Consider the following 17,362-nt stretch of genomic DNA (forward strand, 5'->3'; position numbering starts at 1 on the left):
AAACTATATTATCAGTGGTGTATAAAGACCTTTTAAAATTAACCGTTATGTTTTTATAACCTTAGAATGAGACATTTTTATCTACATACACAGAGGGTCCCCTTACATGGAAGTCGCCATTTTGTGCCACCATGTTTCTACAGAAGCCCTTAACGGACAAACTTTTTAACTAAGTTGTCTCCGATGATGAAATGTTTGTCCGGTGGTGGCCATCGTAGCTTCTTTATACATTTCAAAAGCGAGGGTTGGGCAGTGGACTGAGTCGTTGGTTGCAATTCGCAACCTCACCACTAGATGCCGCTAAATTTACACACTGCACCTTTTATCGGCCGATACCGATTATTGGCCAATATCATTGCATCTCTACTCTCAAAAGCATTTTAATGTATCACAGTAGGATCTTTTCAAATGATGTGAATTATGAAAACTATTATTTACAGTAAAACATACTTTTACATGTATGCTTTAATCTAAAGCATTTTACAGTGCAAGGTAGACATTTTATCAGTATGTGTTCACCGGGATTTAACACTTAATCTATAATTCCTATAATAACCTCTACTACATTAACATCATCCAGCATTATCTACTATAGCAGCTTTTGGCAACTTTTTAAAAGGCTGCATCCATCTATCGCCTAGCCAAAGCAATGTTTAAACAGAAATTTGGTTTCATGTTTGCTTTACCCTCATACAGCTGGTAATCAGCATGAAGTTATGTATAGCTCCTATTACAGCAGAAAACATACTATTGTTTACTCGAATAATAAGCTACAGCAGGCGTCAGAGACAAAATCACCCTGTCATCTAATTTCTTTAATATGTGCACGAGTCAGTTACATGTGCATGCTTTCCTCAGCAGGACTGAGACCATTAATGAGAGAGACATTGTCAGGGGCTGCTAGAAAAGAGCAGGCCAGTTGAACCATCTCCTGAGGAGACAGGTCTCGCCCAGAGACTGATAAATGTTAATCACCTGACATTAGCAGTAAGAAGCAGGTCACAGCAATCAACCTAGTGAATACGCCAAGATGACGGCCAAGATATGGCGTTGCGTGCAAATGGAGATAGGCTAAGAAAATGTCTGAGTGTAAATGGGGTCAATATTAACTTCATTTCTCAACAAAAGTACTTCATAAACGCTCTGTTAGTGTGAGTCCCGTTTGCTTCAATGAGCATGGGCTTTTATTTACTGCAGGCATCTAACCGCAGCAAATTACGAAAGCTTTTTTCTGTGAGCATGGTTGGAAAACTCCCGACACCCTACTTAGAATTTGGTTAAGCAATTAATGTGTTTGCTAATAGGATGGTGTAGCATGGGTCTAAATGCCTCTTTCTTCCCAAATCAACACACTTCTTCCCTCTGTCCCCTTTAACTGACAGTAATTGCTGACATTAGCGGTAGGAGAGTCATCAGCTACTGATTCTGTCAATATCTGTATTCAGCATGTTGTGCGTTAGTACAAGGTTAAAGCCGTGTTTAACAGAACCATGCTGTGGGTATATCTAACACCCAAACTGTAACACCATTTTACATCGGTCATATAAAGAAAAGATTGTGACAGTGAGAGTTATTTTTATTTTATGTGTGTTTTGGAGGAAAATATGCTAATAAAGAGAATAGATTTCAATCTTTTTCAAGAGAATAACGTTTTTCATGCAATAAAGAGATCTTATACCCAGGAGCTAAGATACCTTACAATCATTTTCATGCTCCATTACAGTATCTTACATTACAGCTCTAAAGATGAACTCTTATTGGTTACAGAATATTCTTTACATTATGTAGGATGATTTTAGTTATAAAACAGTGAATCACAAAAAATTATTTTAGCTGAGGTTTAACCGACTGGGTCACATTTAATATATTTTTCCTTTACAGTTTTTGGCTTCTATTTTCATTAAACAAACTTTTGTGATATCCCAAATGTCCCCTTTTTTAAGATTAGGCTTAAAGAAGCATGACTGTATGGTGGATATTGAGTGGGTCGTGTCATTGCAAAGATAAGTGGAAGATCAATTGTGTTTTTCAACGACTGATTCTTACAGTTACATTACATATGTTCACCACACTTTTAAATATTTTATATTAGTATTTCAATGTAATCATTTTAATGGATTTAGTGCTAGGGAACCCCTTTAAAAGTTTAATTTAATAATAAATATTTTGCTTTGTTTTAAACAGGTTGTTGACGCCCTTCAACTTTATCAGTGCTGCTGACCAATGGCAAACCTGTGTTGAGTCAACGTGATGAACCTGACACGCGCCCAACTGGTGAGTAGATTTTACAGTTTTTAAGCAAAGTTTTGCAAGTTTTTTTTTGTTATAAGCACACTACTTAGAGAAACATATGTGTTTATTAAAACTATGTTCAATTGGAAGTATCGTCGCTTAGGTTTAATAAGCAAACATCGTGGTCGTATTTGGAAATAAATTATTTAGTTTCCTTAGTTCGCTCTATTTAAATGGTGTTAAACGCGACGTGGACATCTTTTAGTCAAATCTCGAAAAAAACTAGTTAGTTTTGCATCATAAACTGTTACCTTCAGTCCTCGTGAGGAAAACGTCTCGGTGAGTTTTTTTTTTTACCACTAGAGGGCACTGTCGACTCTTCCTGTCTGCGCTGGGTGATGCAAAAACATTATAAAAGTCCCCAAAATTAACTCATTATAATTTATATAACCATACTAAATCATTTGAATGGGATCGTATAATTTGTCAAATTTATTAAAAAACCACTTACCCTGGCTTCATGTATAGAGCCAAAAGCGTACGCGCGTAGTATAAACAAACAATTAATGCACATTTAATTGATCAAATACGACCTTCGTACTTCGATACTCCATCAGGGGAACTTTTTCCTTCCAGCATAATTTCTGCTGTGCATTGCATTATAGGATTAGTTTACATGAATAATACTTGTTTGCAATGCATGCTATCAAATGCACATCGCTGGCGAACTCATCATATCAGGAAAGTATACACTTACCACTGTAGCGTAGCCTACTGTTTCTTCTACAAGCCCCAGTGTGCTTCCTCCCAGTTCAGCATTTGAGAGAGAGAGAGAGAGAGAGAGAGAGAGAGAGAGAGAGAGAGAGAGAGAGAGAGAGAGAGAGAGAGAGACCGTGTGTCTCAATTCGTTTCCTAGCTCCCGAGGTCGTGAATCACTATATCGTGTACACAGGTTCGTGCACTGGTAAGGACCCTAGCTCACTTCACATTGGGACGATGTTCACTTATTTTTCTGTCACGGCGCGTTGTAATCACTCACAGCTGTTACTCATCAACAACCGGCAAAACCAACATCTTTCTGACTTAATTTTAAAAACGGTACATTGTGAAAAATGATGTCATTATTCTCTTACATATATGTGCATAAAATTGGAGGCATATAATTACATTTTAAATGTAATAAATATATTTACAATTTTAAATAAATATTATTCTTTTAAATATTGAGTATATTGTGGTCCCTTACTGTGTAGCAATGTGTGTTTATATTTACAACTAAAACAAACGTTTGTCTTTATAAAAGTTTCATAAAGTTTATTGAGTTGGATCACGTGATGTTCGGTTGGCGAGCTTCAGAAAAGGTCACGTGATTTCCGGTTAGGGAACATAGGGATCATCGATGCTCACTGGTTTTTGCGTTGCATTGTGGGAATTTTTAGGGAACGAACGTTCCAGTGCACTGAACGGATTTTGCGATTGAGACAGCCCTTAAAATGGCCGACTCCCTGATCAGTGCCCTGACTACTGAACAAGGGAGCTGATTGAGACACACGGAGAGAGAGACCCAGTATCATGAGTCACTGTGTCTGTCGTTGCGGAATCCAGAGACTATAGAAAAGCATGAGGATTATTCACTGTGGACTTCGTGGACGAGAGAGGGAAGAACAAATTAGATGTATACTTTTTCTTTATACTTATAAAGTTTATGGACGTTCTTGAGCATCAAAACTGTGATGGGGATAGGCTACACACCGCGTGCTGGACTACAGTTTTTTACTAAAGTGTGCTGAATAACTAGGCTAAGTCAGGGGTAATGAGCTTTTCTATCGTATCGTTTTTTGTTTTTTTTTTACAAATGATCTGAATTGTTGGCTACTAACATAACTATTACACCCCTGATATTTTCTTTATTATTGCCACTTTTTTTGTAAGAATGTTTACTCACCTTATGGAATTATAACGGATTGTAAATCATAACGATGACTCGTTATGTTTTACCTGGTGCTTATTTTGCGACATCGTTGTTGCCGCACACCAAGAGAGATTTTCAACTTTAATATTCTTCACACAGCATTTTGAACTGGGGCTTATTTAATTATCGCACATCAACTCCCATCAGACAAATTTTGCAACAGACAGACACTTGTGGCTTTGGACTTAAAAACGTCTGGTGTGAAGGATCGTACGGCTGTTAATGCATTAAAACGCGGCTTATATTTATGAACGACTTTTTTGGCTTTTATGTTTCTTCGTCCTGTTTGTTCACACCACGTTTTCACTTCAGAAGACACTGCAAATCAGTGAAACATATCATGGCGATAGATATTATATCATTTAATAATCCCACGGCAGGAGAGACTCGTTTTGCAATGTTGTGAGAGGAAATCGTCCTTAACTGGGCTCTCCTAAAGTAATCGATACTCTGTTCTTGCTTACGAAGAGATGAAAGCTGCCCGTATCATCTCGTAGATGATTTGTCGATGGGAGTTGCGATCATCGGATCCCACTGAGGTCTTACGTTGTCTTCTTCATCCTCGAGCAACTTCAGAGAAGTGAAGATGATGATGCTCCTCAGCCCAGCTGGGCTTGTGTTATTTATGCTTTGCAGAGGTGAGTGTGTCAGGTGCATGTGTCTCCTGAATTATTGGGTCAGTGCCGGTTTTCCTTTTGTTCATTTTTTCATTTGGATATGTGTGATCCAGTTTAAATCTTCATTACGTTTAAAGTATACGTTAACTGGGGATGTGTGGCTACAGATTGCCAAATGTGCTCTTGAATTTTTTTCTTGTAGTTTACAGTTTTGGAAAGCTATTAAAAGTGGAGTCTGAAGGACCATACCCTACTGAAAAATCCAGCTAAGACCAGCATGAGCTTTAGCTGGTATTGCTGGTGTAGCAAGCTGGTCTAGCTGTGTTTTGGTCAATTTTTATGCTGATCTAGCTGTGTTTTGGTCATTTTTTTAAGATGGTCTAACTGGATTTTGCTGGTCAGGCTGGAAGACCAGCTGACCCACCAGCTTGACCAGCTTTGCCAGGCTAAAAGGACCAGCTTAGACCAGCTCCTGCCACCTTAAACCAGCTACCAGCTTATGCTGGTCTTTGCTGAATTTTTCAGTAGGGTAGTTATTGCAAAATATACAATTTAGTTAAGTTTTAAAGTGCTTTAAATTCTTAATCTTTAAGTGTTTAAAAACAAACTGAAGTGCTTAAAATGAATGTCAGTAGCATGCTGTGTTGTATGAATCCTCAAGGCACACATCGGTTCATCCACAGTGCGTCAAATTTTTTTATACATTTACACCTTTGTTTGTTAGTAAGCATTTCACAATAACTTGGGCATGTGTCCAAGTAAAGTGGCATCTGGTGTAAAATGGTCACTAGTTGTCACCCTTTCAAAAAGTACACCTTTGCACCTAGATATCATATCATTATAGCACCTCAGAGGAGGTACATATTAGTATCATATATACACATATAGGAACTTTCAAAAGGGAACTGCCCCAGTGACATCTTGGGACCATTTTTGACCATTTTATTCTGACAGTGGTGTGAGATTGTCAAATAGACCCAATTGCTTTAATAATCGATTTCTACTAAACTCAGTTCCCCAAAAGCCGAAGAGAAAGGTTTAGAGCAAAATGGAAAAAAATCGTATTTTATGACATGGATTTCCTTGGACATCATCATTGCCCTAACTACAAAAATAAAATGGTGAATCATTTTTGTCCAGGCATGAATCACGCTCACTTTATTGACTGTGTTTTTCCTTAACACTCAGTGGTCGGATTTGATTTGTCCTCCACGCCAAACTGGATTAAGATCAACAGCATTTACTCTGCTAACATCACTCAAATGAGCAGCTGTGTGCTTTAGTAGATGCTTAGTTTAAGGGAGACTTGTTAGTGGGAATTAAATGTGCAACAACAATACGATGAAAGAACAAGAGTTCAAATCATTAATTTGCCATACAGCGTTTTGTGCACTCAGGAGAAAGTTTATGAGCATCATAATATAAATATATAAGCTATAAACAGTGAATCCTCAGAAAGGTTAAGTACATTACAGTAATGGGTCCTCTATTTATAAGATCATTAGATGCTGCATTTTCTGTTGGCGTGACTAAGCAGCAATGATTTATTACAAACAATATGTTAAACTAAATAAGAAATACATCGCCTATAGATAAAACACTTTATTGTGTTAAGTGTCGGGAAAAATCGCAGATGCACCTGTTGTGGTGTCTTTGGAAAGCCATTGAGACGACGAAACAATACTGGGTCCCCTGTGAACCCCTGCTGAAGTGCCAGCATCATTACCAAACACACTCACACAAACAACAGGACTATTAAGAGTGATTACAAGAGCTGTCTTTCTCAGTCTCGCTGATCTTTGGCTATGAAAAGAGCGAGAGAGAGGCTATAATCACCTCCCTCATAATTCAGGGTGTCTGCCAGAAACCGTACGATGCTTCAATAAAAATAAACGCGGGGACGCTGTTTTATTGCACGTGGTCCAAATAAATAAGTGCCAATCTGACAATCGCAGGTCGAGTATGGTGATGTAGACCTAAGAAATGAGCTTTATAATCATTATCATGAAAGTAGGGTGTTGATATATTGTCAGAGAAATATATATTTTTTAAACAAGATTTAGTGAGTGGTCTATGTAAGCAACATTGTAAAGCATACTTCTTTTGCTTAAATTTGTGTTGTGCATTGCATGTATTCTTGGCTTAGAATGCAATCCCATAATGCAACGTTACGTGCTCGGAGGGAAAATGATGATTAAGTGAATGAAATGTACACCCACAGGGTCATAGGTATTCAAATGTTTGCTAAAGTACTATTAAAATTGATTTGTGTGAAATGCACAAGCACTGTTTGTATAATACGCACTTATTGCCTCCATGAAACATTTTAAATGAGTTACTTGTGAGGTTCATTTGAGACTTGTAATGTAGGCAGCTCACTAGCATTTGGAACAGAGCCATCGTAAACTCGCTTTAATGCAGACTGCAAAAATCTCAGAGCTGTAGTAGTCAGTACTACGCATTGCAATGCTTGATAGTAATCTGTTTCTATTTGACTTTGCCTCCACGATTTCCCACAGCCAACTAAAAAAATGGCATTACATTTTAATCTCTGGAGATACAACAGGACACAATATGCATTTCTTCAGGGTACAATTTGCATCTTGCCTCATATTACATCAGAGCTTTGCTTTGTTCCAAAATTCCAATTTGACTAAGACAAACATTTGTTGCAACCTTGCAAAAAATATCAGACTCCCAAATGAACTGAAAAGCGACGCCTTGCATCTGGCAGTGTAAACCAGCAGAGAAATGCATATATTATCATGAAAGCTTGCGCAGACTCCCACCAGCTTGCTGTTACCAGCGGGAGCATCATACACATCTCGGCAGGGTAACGGCTGAGAGTGCTGGGCTCATGAGCTGAGCACACGGCACTCATACTAGACATCATCAGAGCCAGATAGACGGGTGCTGCTCGGTGGGTGTTCTGGACACATTAGCTAACGGAGCATTAGTCAAACAACTCACCAGTGTCGCCACCCATCTCTCTCTCTCTCTTTCTCCAAACTTGGCGGTGTGGAAGTGGGATCACATCACACCTCTCTCTACCCTTGACAGTTTTATTTTCTTCCTGTTTTCTAGCGCAAATCGCACTTATTTTTGCAGCATTCGCCGCGAGGGTCCTGCTGGTCATTGTGCTGGTGATGGAATGACAAACAGCTATCTGTGCATCTTCAGACTAGAGTGCAAAATGACTTAAGGCAGCGTCCCGCTATACCAGTGATTTCCAACCAGGGCTACTACAGCAGGGGTTTTTGATTGTGCTGTTGTTAAATCTATAAGATGGTGATTTATTTCAGTTTATTTGTTTTAAGTGTGCAAGTTTTATGACTCTTGTGGCAGAATACTTCTTGAGTCTGTTTTTCACCCACACTTTAAGGAAAAGAAGGTACAAGCTGTCACCGCATAGTGGTAACCTTTCAAAAAGTACACCTTTGTGTAGAGTGCATATTAGTACCTCAAAGGCAGATATTGGTAACAAATGTTTACATATCTGTACCTAAATTGTACCTTTATAGGGTCCTACACTCTCCAATTTTTTTTTATAAAAGTTGTCACTGGGACAGTTCTTTTTAAAAAGCCAGTATGAACCAGCTTTAAGGTACCTTTGAGGTACAAAAATGCACCTTTTAGGTACTAAAGTGTACTTTTTGAAAAGGTACCACATTAGTGACACCTTTTGTACGTTTTATATCTTATATATAACTGTATAAATGAATAAACTAAACGCTTGCGGTGTGAAGCACGTCCGCGCTATTATCCAAGATGTTTTATCATCTGGCTTCTAGTTATCCTCGAGACAGTGATAGAACACATCTTCCTCTCATTTGGCCGTGTGGCGCATCCCCGCTCGCGGTGTGAAGCGCATCCGCTCTATTCTCCGAGATGCACTTGATGGCCTTTTGTGCAGCAAATTTTTTTGTTTTATTGGACGACCTAGTTAAGGCGGTAGGGTTTCCCAGCTTAGGTGGGCCGCCCGAACTGCAAAGTGTTGTGGGAAACCCTGCCTTATTTTGTCAGTCTGTAAAACGATAGCTCTGAATTCTTGTTAAATTTGTTAGTACAGTCTATCGCACAACAGCTTTTTCCCATTTAGACGTGTTTTCCCCGTGTTTTCGCTGATTTCACACTGTACACAAATTCTGACTTTTTGCCACTCAGTGGGCGTAACCCCAGTCACTTTTGCAGAAGGTGACGTCACGTGCATACCCTCTATTGTGCACATTTTTTTATATAAATGTCTTATCCATGAGCTTTATTATTTAAAAAAAATGTATGTGCCCAAGACGGACAAGTAGCCCCAAGATAAAATTATCATAAAATAGCGATATTAAAATCAATGGAGTAATAGGGTCATCTCATATAATTTTGTGATAAATCCTAGCTTAAAATTTTATATAGATGTTGAAAATGCATGTAGTTTTCTTTTGGGAACTAGGCAAAGATCTTTTAAAACGATGTTCTCGTTCTCAGTCAGAGGCTAATCAAAAAATCCACCAGACGATATAATTTAAAAGAACAGACAGCTTTTAAAGTTTTGTAGCAATTATATGTCTAGCCATATGTCAACAATATTCAGTATGACTTATACAAAGATAATGGTGAATGCAGCCAAAGTCTGAATGATTCAACGCATCTAAGATTTTTTCCGTGTTCTAAAGCCATCTCCCAATTTTCAGCTACGCTGCTTTTGGGAAATAAATTGTGCCTAAAGCTTCTCCATTTTCTGCTATAGAACTGGAATTTTCTCTCTGAAATCATACAAATATATTTTAGAAGTCATTTACTCTGAAAATGGATTATTTTGCAAACTGAATTCAGGAACAAAATGTTTAGACCCTTTTAGAGACATCAGTTGCTGTCAATGGTTATAATTTTTACAGTCCATTTCATATGGTAATAGCAACAGGGGGATATTGGATATTTTATAATGCACGTTGAATACTTTTTAAACCGAATGCTAATGCTATTTCGACATCAGTTTTAAATTTCATAAATTGCAAAGTTATTTGTGAATTATTTTTGCAGTTCATTTTGATATTTCAAGCTGTACAATTTAATAAATAATCACATTATGACTCTGAACCTGATCTGCATAATTATAAATTAATTTCATATGACAGCCAGATTGTAATTTTAAAGTATAATCAGAGTAACCAAATATTTAGATGTATAGAAAATATAGTTTTACTTTTACATAATGTGTTTGTTGTTATAATTCACATATGCTGTTATTATTCCCACCATATGGATAAAATATTTGCTTTGTGAGTTTATTCAACGGCAGGTGTATGTGTGTGCATTTATAACAGCATCTGCATTTTTAAAGTCTCATCAAGTGCAGCTCGAGCTCTGAATTTATGATCGAACACAAAAAACTAGAGTCTAGTAATTATCTTTACACCGTTATTTCCTTCCCCCCGCTGCTGTTTAGTAAAGTTACCGCTCGTGCCAGCAGGAGGGCCGCAGGCATTGTAAAACTTGCTGACCTCTGCTTTATTTACATTATTCTTTGCCCCAGTAAGGGCTGATAAGATCACAAAATCGGCATCCCCTGCTCTCAGCTGCTTCCTTCTCTGACCCTCCTTTTTGCCCTTCACCCCACTCTCAAATTTAATTAACAGCGGTAAGCAGAGTTCAGCTGGGTTTAGGCAGCCTAAATCTAAATGAAAGTGAATTGCTTCTCTACCTCTTCGCTTCTTCCACCTTTTTCTCCTATATTACAACCCACAGATAATGCAACACCCTCCACGCTCATTTCAAATGGCACCAACCAGGCAATTACCTTTCCCAGCTGCTCCCCTTTGGGTTTCCCATGGTCAGTGCACCATGGCTCCTCTGTGCCATCAACCTGCAACCGCCAGAAATGTAACCACCAGATCAGAGCTTTACTCAGATATCACTGAAGATTTATTCTGGTGTTAAGGAAGCTTTTTTAACTACCAGCAAAACTGTAGTTAAAATACAGTCAGTCTGTTCTTCCGATCTCAGCGTGCACACTGTAAGCAGCTACCAACGGCAAGCGACACGTTATGTTCATTTCAATAAAAGCTTGCCGACTTCCGACGACACGAGCGGCAGTGACTGTTGGCGACAGAAAGTGGGTGTGTCCGGCTACAAATTGAGAAAATGTATGTTCATTTTTGACGGAGGTGGCGTTTAGCGACAAACGGCGACAAATGAACATTAAAGGTTAAATGTGTTTTTGGCGGCATCTACTGGTGAGATTGCAAATTGCCACCAACCTCAATTTCGAAACACAATAGCTGTGTCCCAATTCGAAGGCTGCGACCTGCTGAGGACGTATTTTAAGACAGATTGCGTCACAGCAGCGTGACTTGAGGCTAGTAAGGCCATCCCAATTCAAAGGGTGCTTAGAATGAAGCCTCAAAATGCGTTCTTATTTCTCCGCATTGTGATAGAACGAATGGATCCTTAACAGCCGAGGCTATCCCAAGATTCATTGCGCAACATCTGCATATAATGGCTGGATATTTTTTAATAAACAATTAAAACCTTTATAAAATAAAAGTGTGTATTTAGCACAAAAATTTGTAGTATTATGAGTTATGTTTTGTGTCAATATTATGTTGCGTATATTTCTAAGGCTGATTAATTTGATATACCATTAAATAATTTAATCTACATGAACGTGTCATATTTTCTAAAATAAATTAATATTTTTCTGATTCCATTTTTATCTTAGTATGTCAGAAACGTCTCCGCTGTGTTCCGCTGACAGGCGCGGTGGGCGCGTGCAGCAGGTGACACAAATTATGGGTCCTCCGAAGGTTAGACCGTCTCATTTCAGTTATCTTACCGGACCCCTGAGGCTGGCACCTTAAAAGACTGAGTGCACGCCTTTTAAGGTTGCATGCTTAAAAGGTCACAGTCCTTGAATTGGGACACAGCTAATGAGAAGCTACGGTACCTGCCACAGGACAAACATGTCGTTGTCTGAGATGACGTAGTGACGAAACTCGCTCTGCAGAACAGTTTAGGGCTACTGTAGAAATGCGGTGTATGCAGATAAAAGCGACTTATTCTAATGCTGCGTTCACACCAGCCACGGTAGAGGCGTCAAGCGCGAGTGATTTCAATGTTAAGTCAATGTAAAGACACGGGTTTGTCTGGAGGTCTCGCCGCACGAATGAGTTTGCGCGAATGACGCGAATTGAGCATGGCCGTGGGAAATGTGCAAGTTGAAAAATCTGAACTTTGGTGGAAAATCGCGCAGGTTAACCAATCAGGAGCTTGCTCTGGTAGTGACGTGATCCCAGAAGCCCCTCCCATGACACGAATTTCCAAGTAAATGTCTCGAATGACTAGAACTTTCACCCGCGAATGAAGCGAGTAAACTCTAAATGTTCAAGCAGCAAACTAGTCGCGGTAGACGCGAATTTGACGCTCTATTCACATTTGGTGTGATCCAACAGTAAGGTAATAAAAACAATACATTTCATTATGTAAATCCTTCTAAATGTTACACATTGCACCTTTAAAGCTTTGACTATTTTGTGTGAATACGATGTGGCATTTTTATATTGATTGGTACAATGTGAATAGAATAAAAATAAACAACACTGTTAAAAATTTGCTGTAATTTTGCAGCTGGTTGCCAGTAACTTACTGTATAAGATAAAGTCTGAAAATGTTTCATGTTCATTTAACTTTGAACAAAATGTTGCCAGTAAATAACATAAATATAAAATCTACAGTAAGTTACTGGCAGCTAGTTACCCATTAATACTGTAATTTCTACAGACATTTTTTACAGTGAATCTAAAAAAAAGTATGAAGCCCCACTCCTATCCACACCCCTAAATCCATTGCCACTGGGGGAAAGCAAATCGTACTAAAACATACAAATGAGGTCATACAAATTCATCCAAATTAGCCCCTCATAAAGTAATTATGAATATGCGATTGTGTTAAAACTGTGCACAGTATGACATGAAAAACAGCGATCGAACCATTTGCTTCTCATTGGTTAACAAAGTAGCTTGTGAAGTTTGTAGCTTAACTTTTAGTAACTCGCAAACAGTGATAAATTCAATATTTCCCCTGTGCTTGCACTGATACAAAGGTTTCAGTTCCTGTGAACCTTCTGATGTTTGATCCATCAAACTTTATACGCTCCCCATTTATCTGATTCATGCACCCTCTGAAAATTGGCATTTCCGTGGAGCGCCATTTCTGTATTCAGAGCGTCTCATTAAACCCTACACGAGTATCAGGGAAGCCTCAGAAGCATCACTAAGCATCGGGGCTGGTGCTGCCACCGCCACCGGTCTGCTCTAAAGTGTAAAGATAAATCAGATTATAAAAGGCCCACATGGGGGACCCGGGTCCAGGCCGAAGCCTACAGATTAAAATTAAGCTGTAAAATCACTTTTGTTTCGCGGTGGGCTGCGGTGGGTTTTGGACCCATGCAGTACATTTGCTTTTGGTAATTGGGCGCACGCCACATCTGTATGTAATCTCCATAAATGCGTCACTCCGGCCCCCTGAGGATGAACACGGGTCTTTTCGGTGCTGAAGAATAGACGGTGTCACATCTCTATGCATGCTAATGTGGAGGACACCTTTGTCTCGCGTGATTGTCGTTTGTCCTTGATTGCGAGGTATGAAGTGGCTTTTTGGCTTATTTTGGCAGTAATTGCTATATAGTAAGTTTAACACTCATATACGTGTGACACTTTCTTTGACTGTTACGGCTTAGATTTCTTAAATTGATTTGTGATTTGCTTGCTGCTATGAGAGTTACAATTTAAGAAATGATGAGTTATACACAGTTTAAGGCATTCAACACTCTACAGATAAAAAGAGGCTGAATTCAATCTCGAAATGATCTTATTACGGTTGCAAGCGAGAAAAACTCACTAAATTCCATTTGTAATAAATGGAAAGCTGAAACCTCTTACAAGAAGTGTATTTTTACAGGTGATTACATGAAATTGGCATACTACTGTGTGCACAGCCCCAAGAATAATTGCCTTCTATTTTAATGTTATTGTTATAGATTTTCCAACCTCTTTTGCACAGTAATCGGATTTATTTTTACGAAGTTCATCTAATGAAATTTTTTTCTAAGCCGGATTGACCATCCATGTTATGAACCTCTTTATACACATGAGTGTGATAACAACACATCTAATGAGCTCATAAATTGAGTTTGACATGTGTGTTAATCAAAACACAGAGCTTGTGTTATCTTCCACTTGTTGGTGTTATCGTGCTGTGGCATGCACCCACGCAAACCACAATTTTTTGTTTGGAAATCTAAACAACGATGTCAGAAACCCTTTCTTTGCTTGCAAACCTTTGAAGGCAGTGCCCTATAGTGAAATAAAGGGGCAGTTTTCCAGACAGGGTTCATCTTAGTCCCAGATTAAAATCCAAGTTTAATTTAAAGGGACATTCCACTTTTTTTTGAAAATATGCTCATTTTCCTGCTCCCATAGAGTTAAACATTTGATTTTTACCATTTTGGAATCCATTCAGCTGATCTGTGGGTCTGGCGCTAGCACTTTTAGCATAGCTTAGCACAATCCATAGAATCTGATTAGACCATTAGCATCGGGCTAAAAAGTAACCTGATGTAACATTGCTGATGTAACATGGCTGCAGCAGGCGTATTGATATTACGCACTGCCCGAAAATAGTCCCCTTGGTTACTTTCAATAGCAGGGGACTATTTTCGGGCAGTGCGTAATATCACTACGCCTGCTGCAGCCATGTAACATCAGCAAAGTCCTTGATTATTACGCCAGTTTGAGAGTATAGTTCCTAGCCATATCTGCCTAGAAAATTGCAACTTTAGATTTTCCATCGGTCTTAGTACACGATGTAACTACAAAAGAGTCAAGTTTTAAATAGGAAAAATATTGAAACTCTTTGGTTATTTTTTAGCGCGACGCTAATGGTCTAATAAGATTCAATGGATTGTGCTTAGCTATGCTAAAAGTGGTACAGCCAGACTCAGAGATCAGCTGAATGGATTCCAAAACGGTAAAAATCAAATGTTTAACTCTAGGAAAGCTGAAAAATTAGCATATTTTCAAAAAAAGTGAAATGTCTCTTTAAAAAAAACACCTTACAATGACATATCTGAAAAAATACCCGTGCCATTGTTTTGCCTCGAGATGCACACCAGTTTTGGATTTTTTGTAAGGCATGTTTATAAAAGATGTCCTAATCTAACTCAGACCTAGTCGTGGATTAATCTAAACCATGTCTGGGAAACTCCCCCAAAGAGATACGATTAGTCTTAGTTTTGTCCTAAAAATATGTTGTGATGGTTCAAGAAGTACTAGACCAAAAAATACTTTATAAAAGTTCATTGCATGTTTACAGTGAGCAACATATGGATGCTTACTAGCTTTGAGTTCCTAGTGTGAGCCTTTCATAAAACAACTTATTAATTTATATATGATTGTTCGGTGTTGTAAAGATTAATTGGAGACAGCTATAGACAGATGAATCATCCACTGGTATTTACCGTTTGTATGTAACATTGAAGAAACCGTGAAGCATCCTCGTCATGATGAATGGTGATAGCTGACATACCGCTGACATTTAGATTCGACAGAGGCATTGAACATGTGTCTGTTTTGTTCATGAAGGCATCTACGCTGACTCTGTTAGCAGAGAAAAGGCCAAGAAAGGAACTGAATTGGATCAGAGAGGAGGACGAGGAGTGAGGAGAAGCTCAAAGCCCATCCCTAAGGGACCGGGGCCCATTCAGTCGCCTCCAAAGTGAAAGAAGACATGAAGGAGCCCAACAATCTGTGACTCAAGTTGAATGTACTGTTCAGGAAAATAGAGAGGCATGGATTACAAAGTCTCATAGTATGAGACACGTGGTAATAAGGGCTTAGCAAATAACAGTGCATTATTATCATTGATTACAGTTTTTATTCTGACAGGAAATTATTGCCGGTTTTGCGAGTAGTAAGAAAAGTCAGTAAGTTGTTAATGGTGCAGAGCAACGGCTGTCAACGCGTGAGAAAGAACAGCCGCGAGGTGCCATTAGAGGTTTCTGACATATTGACAGAGAACATCTATTTTTCTCATTGTTCCTCAGCTCGTATGTGTTATTTGTGTCTCGGATTTCTCCGCAGAGGATTCGGCAGCAGACTTACACATTTCCTCTGCAGGAATAATATTAAGTATTTTGTCTGCTGCGAACGGCCGTGTCACCTCAAGTGTGCGGATAGTTCGAGAAGTTTTTTTGTTTTGTGTGAGGTTGAGTTAACAGATGGGCTTTTATATGTGGAAAAAAACTATCTTGTCCGTATTCACTCACCCCGAGATCGATCTCGCTGATATTCGGATGAAAACAAGCGTGAAGACAAACAAAAAACAAACAGCAGAAACAATTAAAGACAATTGTAACACCAAACAAAACACAGGCATTTTTTCATCTGGCTGTAATTATATTTCAATCATGCAAATGAGTCAGTTTTGGTAGTTAGGGGGTCGTTCGTGTGTGTAATTGAAAACGGGAATATTGTCTCGCATCAAAATCTCCGCAAATACATTTTCTGGCTCCTAATCAGAGCAACCTCCATGAGCAGCTTGGGCTCAATCGCAACTCAATCTTTGCTGAATTGAATCGTTTTATCTTAATTAACTGCGTAAAATCCATCCAGGTCTCCTAGCATGCCAATTTGAAACCCCAAGCGTACGGCAAATTCCACATCCTCCCCCCATCTCTTTAATAAACACGTCTCAGACTCTCTGGGATATCGACTGGAAGCAGTGATCGACTGATGGACAGCAGGACGGTCCAGTGTATGCTCTATCTAAAATACATTATCTTCCCCTGTCAGCCGACAGCAATGTTTTTCTTTACCGCACGGTGTGCCTTTCAAAAACGCTGTACACCTGAATTCCTTTCAAGCTGAAAATATCGCCCTGCTTTCACTCCAGATACCGGTTCCCCAATCTGCACAGGTGCACAAGTTTGTTTTCAAACTTGGAATAAAATAACCTGAATATTTCTTTACTTTTAAACTAGTTGAAAACTTTGCCATGTTCCTGTTTACCCTTTAGACAAAACACTTTTTCTTGTTACTTTTTATTTTGTTTGCTATACCATTTTCCATGGCCTTCTGGCTGTTTAATTCCCTCTCCGATATTGGAAACTTTAAATCGACCAATAGAATCAGACATTTTTTAAAAGCCATTTTTGACCAAGGACAAAACCAAGCATGAAAAATACAACTGTGTGATGATTTAACTTTAGCACATTTCCCATCCACCCCGCTATATCACTGCCAAAAATTATTTTCCTGATAATGAAGGTCAATTACAATAATCATGTTTATGTAATTATGCTAGTCTGTTCACTAACTGTCACTGATCTATTCAAATTGATTTAAACCCAGTTAGATTTTTACATGTTTAATAATAATAATTTAACAGTGTGACCGATCAGATGATATTAATCTTTATCTGTATGATGTATTTGTTAGTTCATTATTAAATAATTTATTTGTTTATGTAGACAAATGACCACAAGTGTTGTCAGTGT

The 17,362-nt window shown here is 38.6% G+C and overlaps 1 protein-coding gene across 4 annotated transcripts in view; it reads left to right on the top strand.

Annotated features, from left to right (window-relative positions):
- The first annotated feature begins 531 nt into the window (after nucleotides 1-531).
- LOC129423909 (transmembrane protein 132C) overlaps nucleotides 532-17,362 on the top strand; it is a 205,272-nt gene continuing 188,441 nt past the window's right edge. The window contains exons 1-2 of one of the 4 annotated variants that reach the window (XM_055180437.2): nucleotides 3,130-4,060; nucleotides 4,644-4,842. In XM_055180437.2, the coding sequence (XP_055036412.2) occupies nucleotides 4,791-4,842 (52 nt within the window). In that variant the 5' untranslated portion in view covers nucleotides 3,130-4,060; nucleotides 4,644-4,790. The other 3 variants (XM_055180438.2, XM_055180440.2, XM_073871323.1) reach the window with 3 other exon arrangements.

The sequence above is a fragment of the Misgurnus anguillicaudatus genome, chromosome 9, assembly GCF_027580225.2.
Source record: "Misgurnus anguillicaudatus chromosome 9, ASM2758022v2, whole genome shotgun sequence".
Lineage (NCBI taxonomy): Eukaryota > Metazoa > Chordata > Actinopteri > Cypriniformes > Cobitidae > Misgurnus > Misgurnus anguillicaudatus.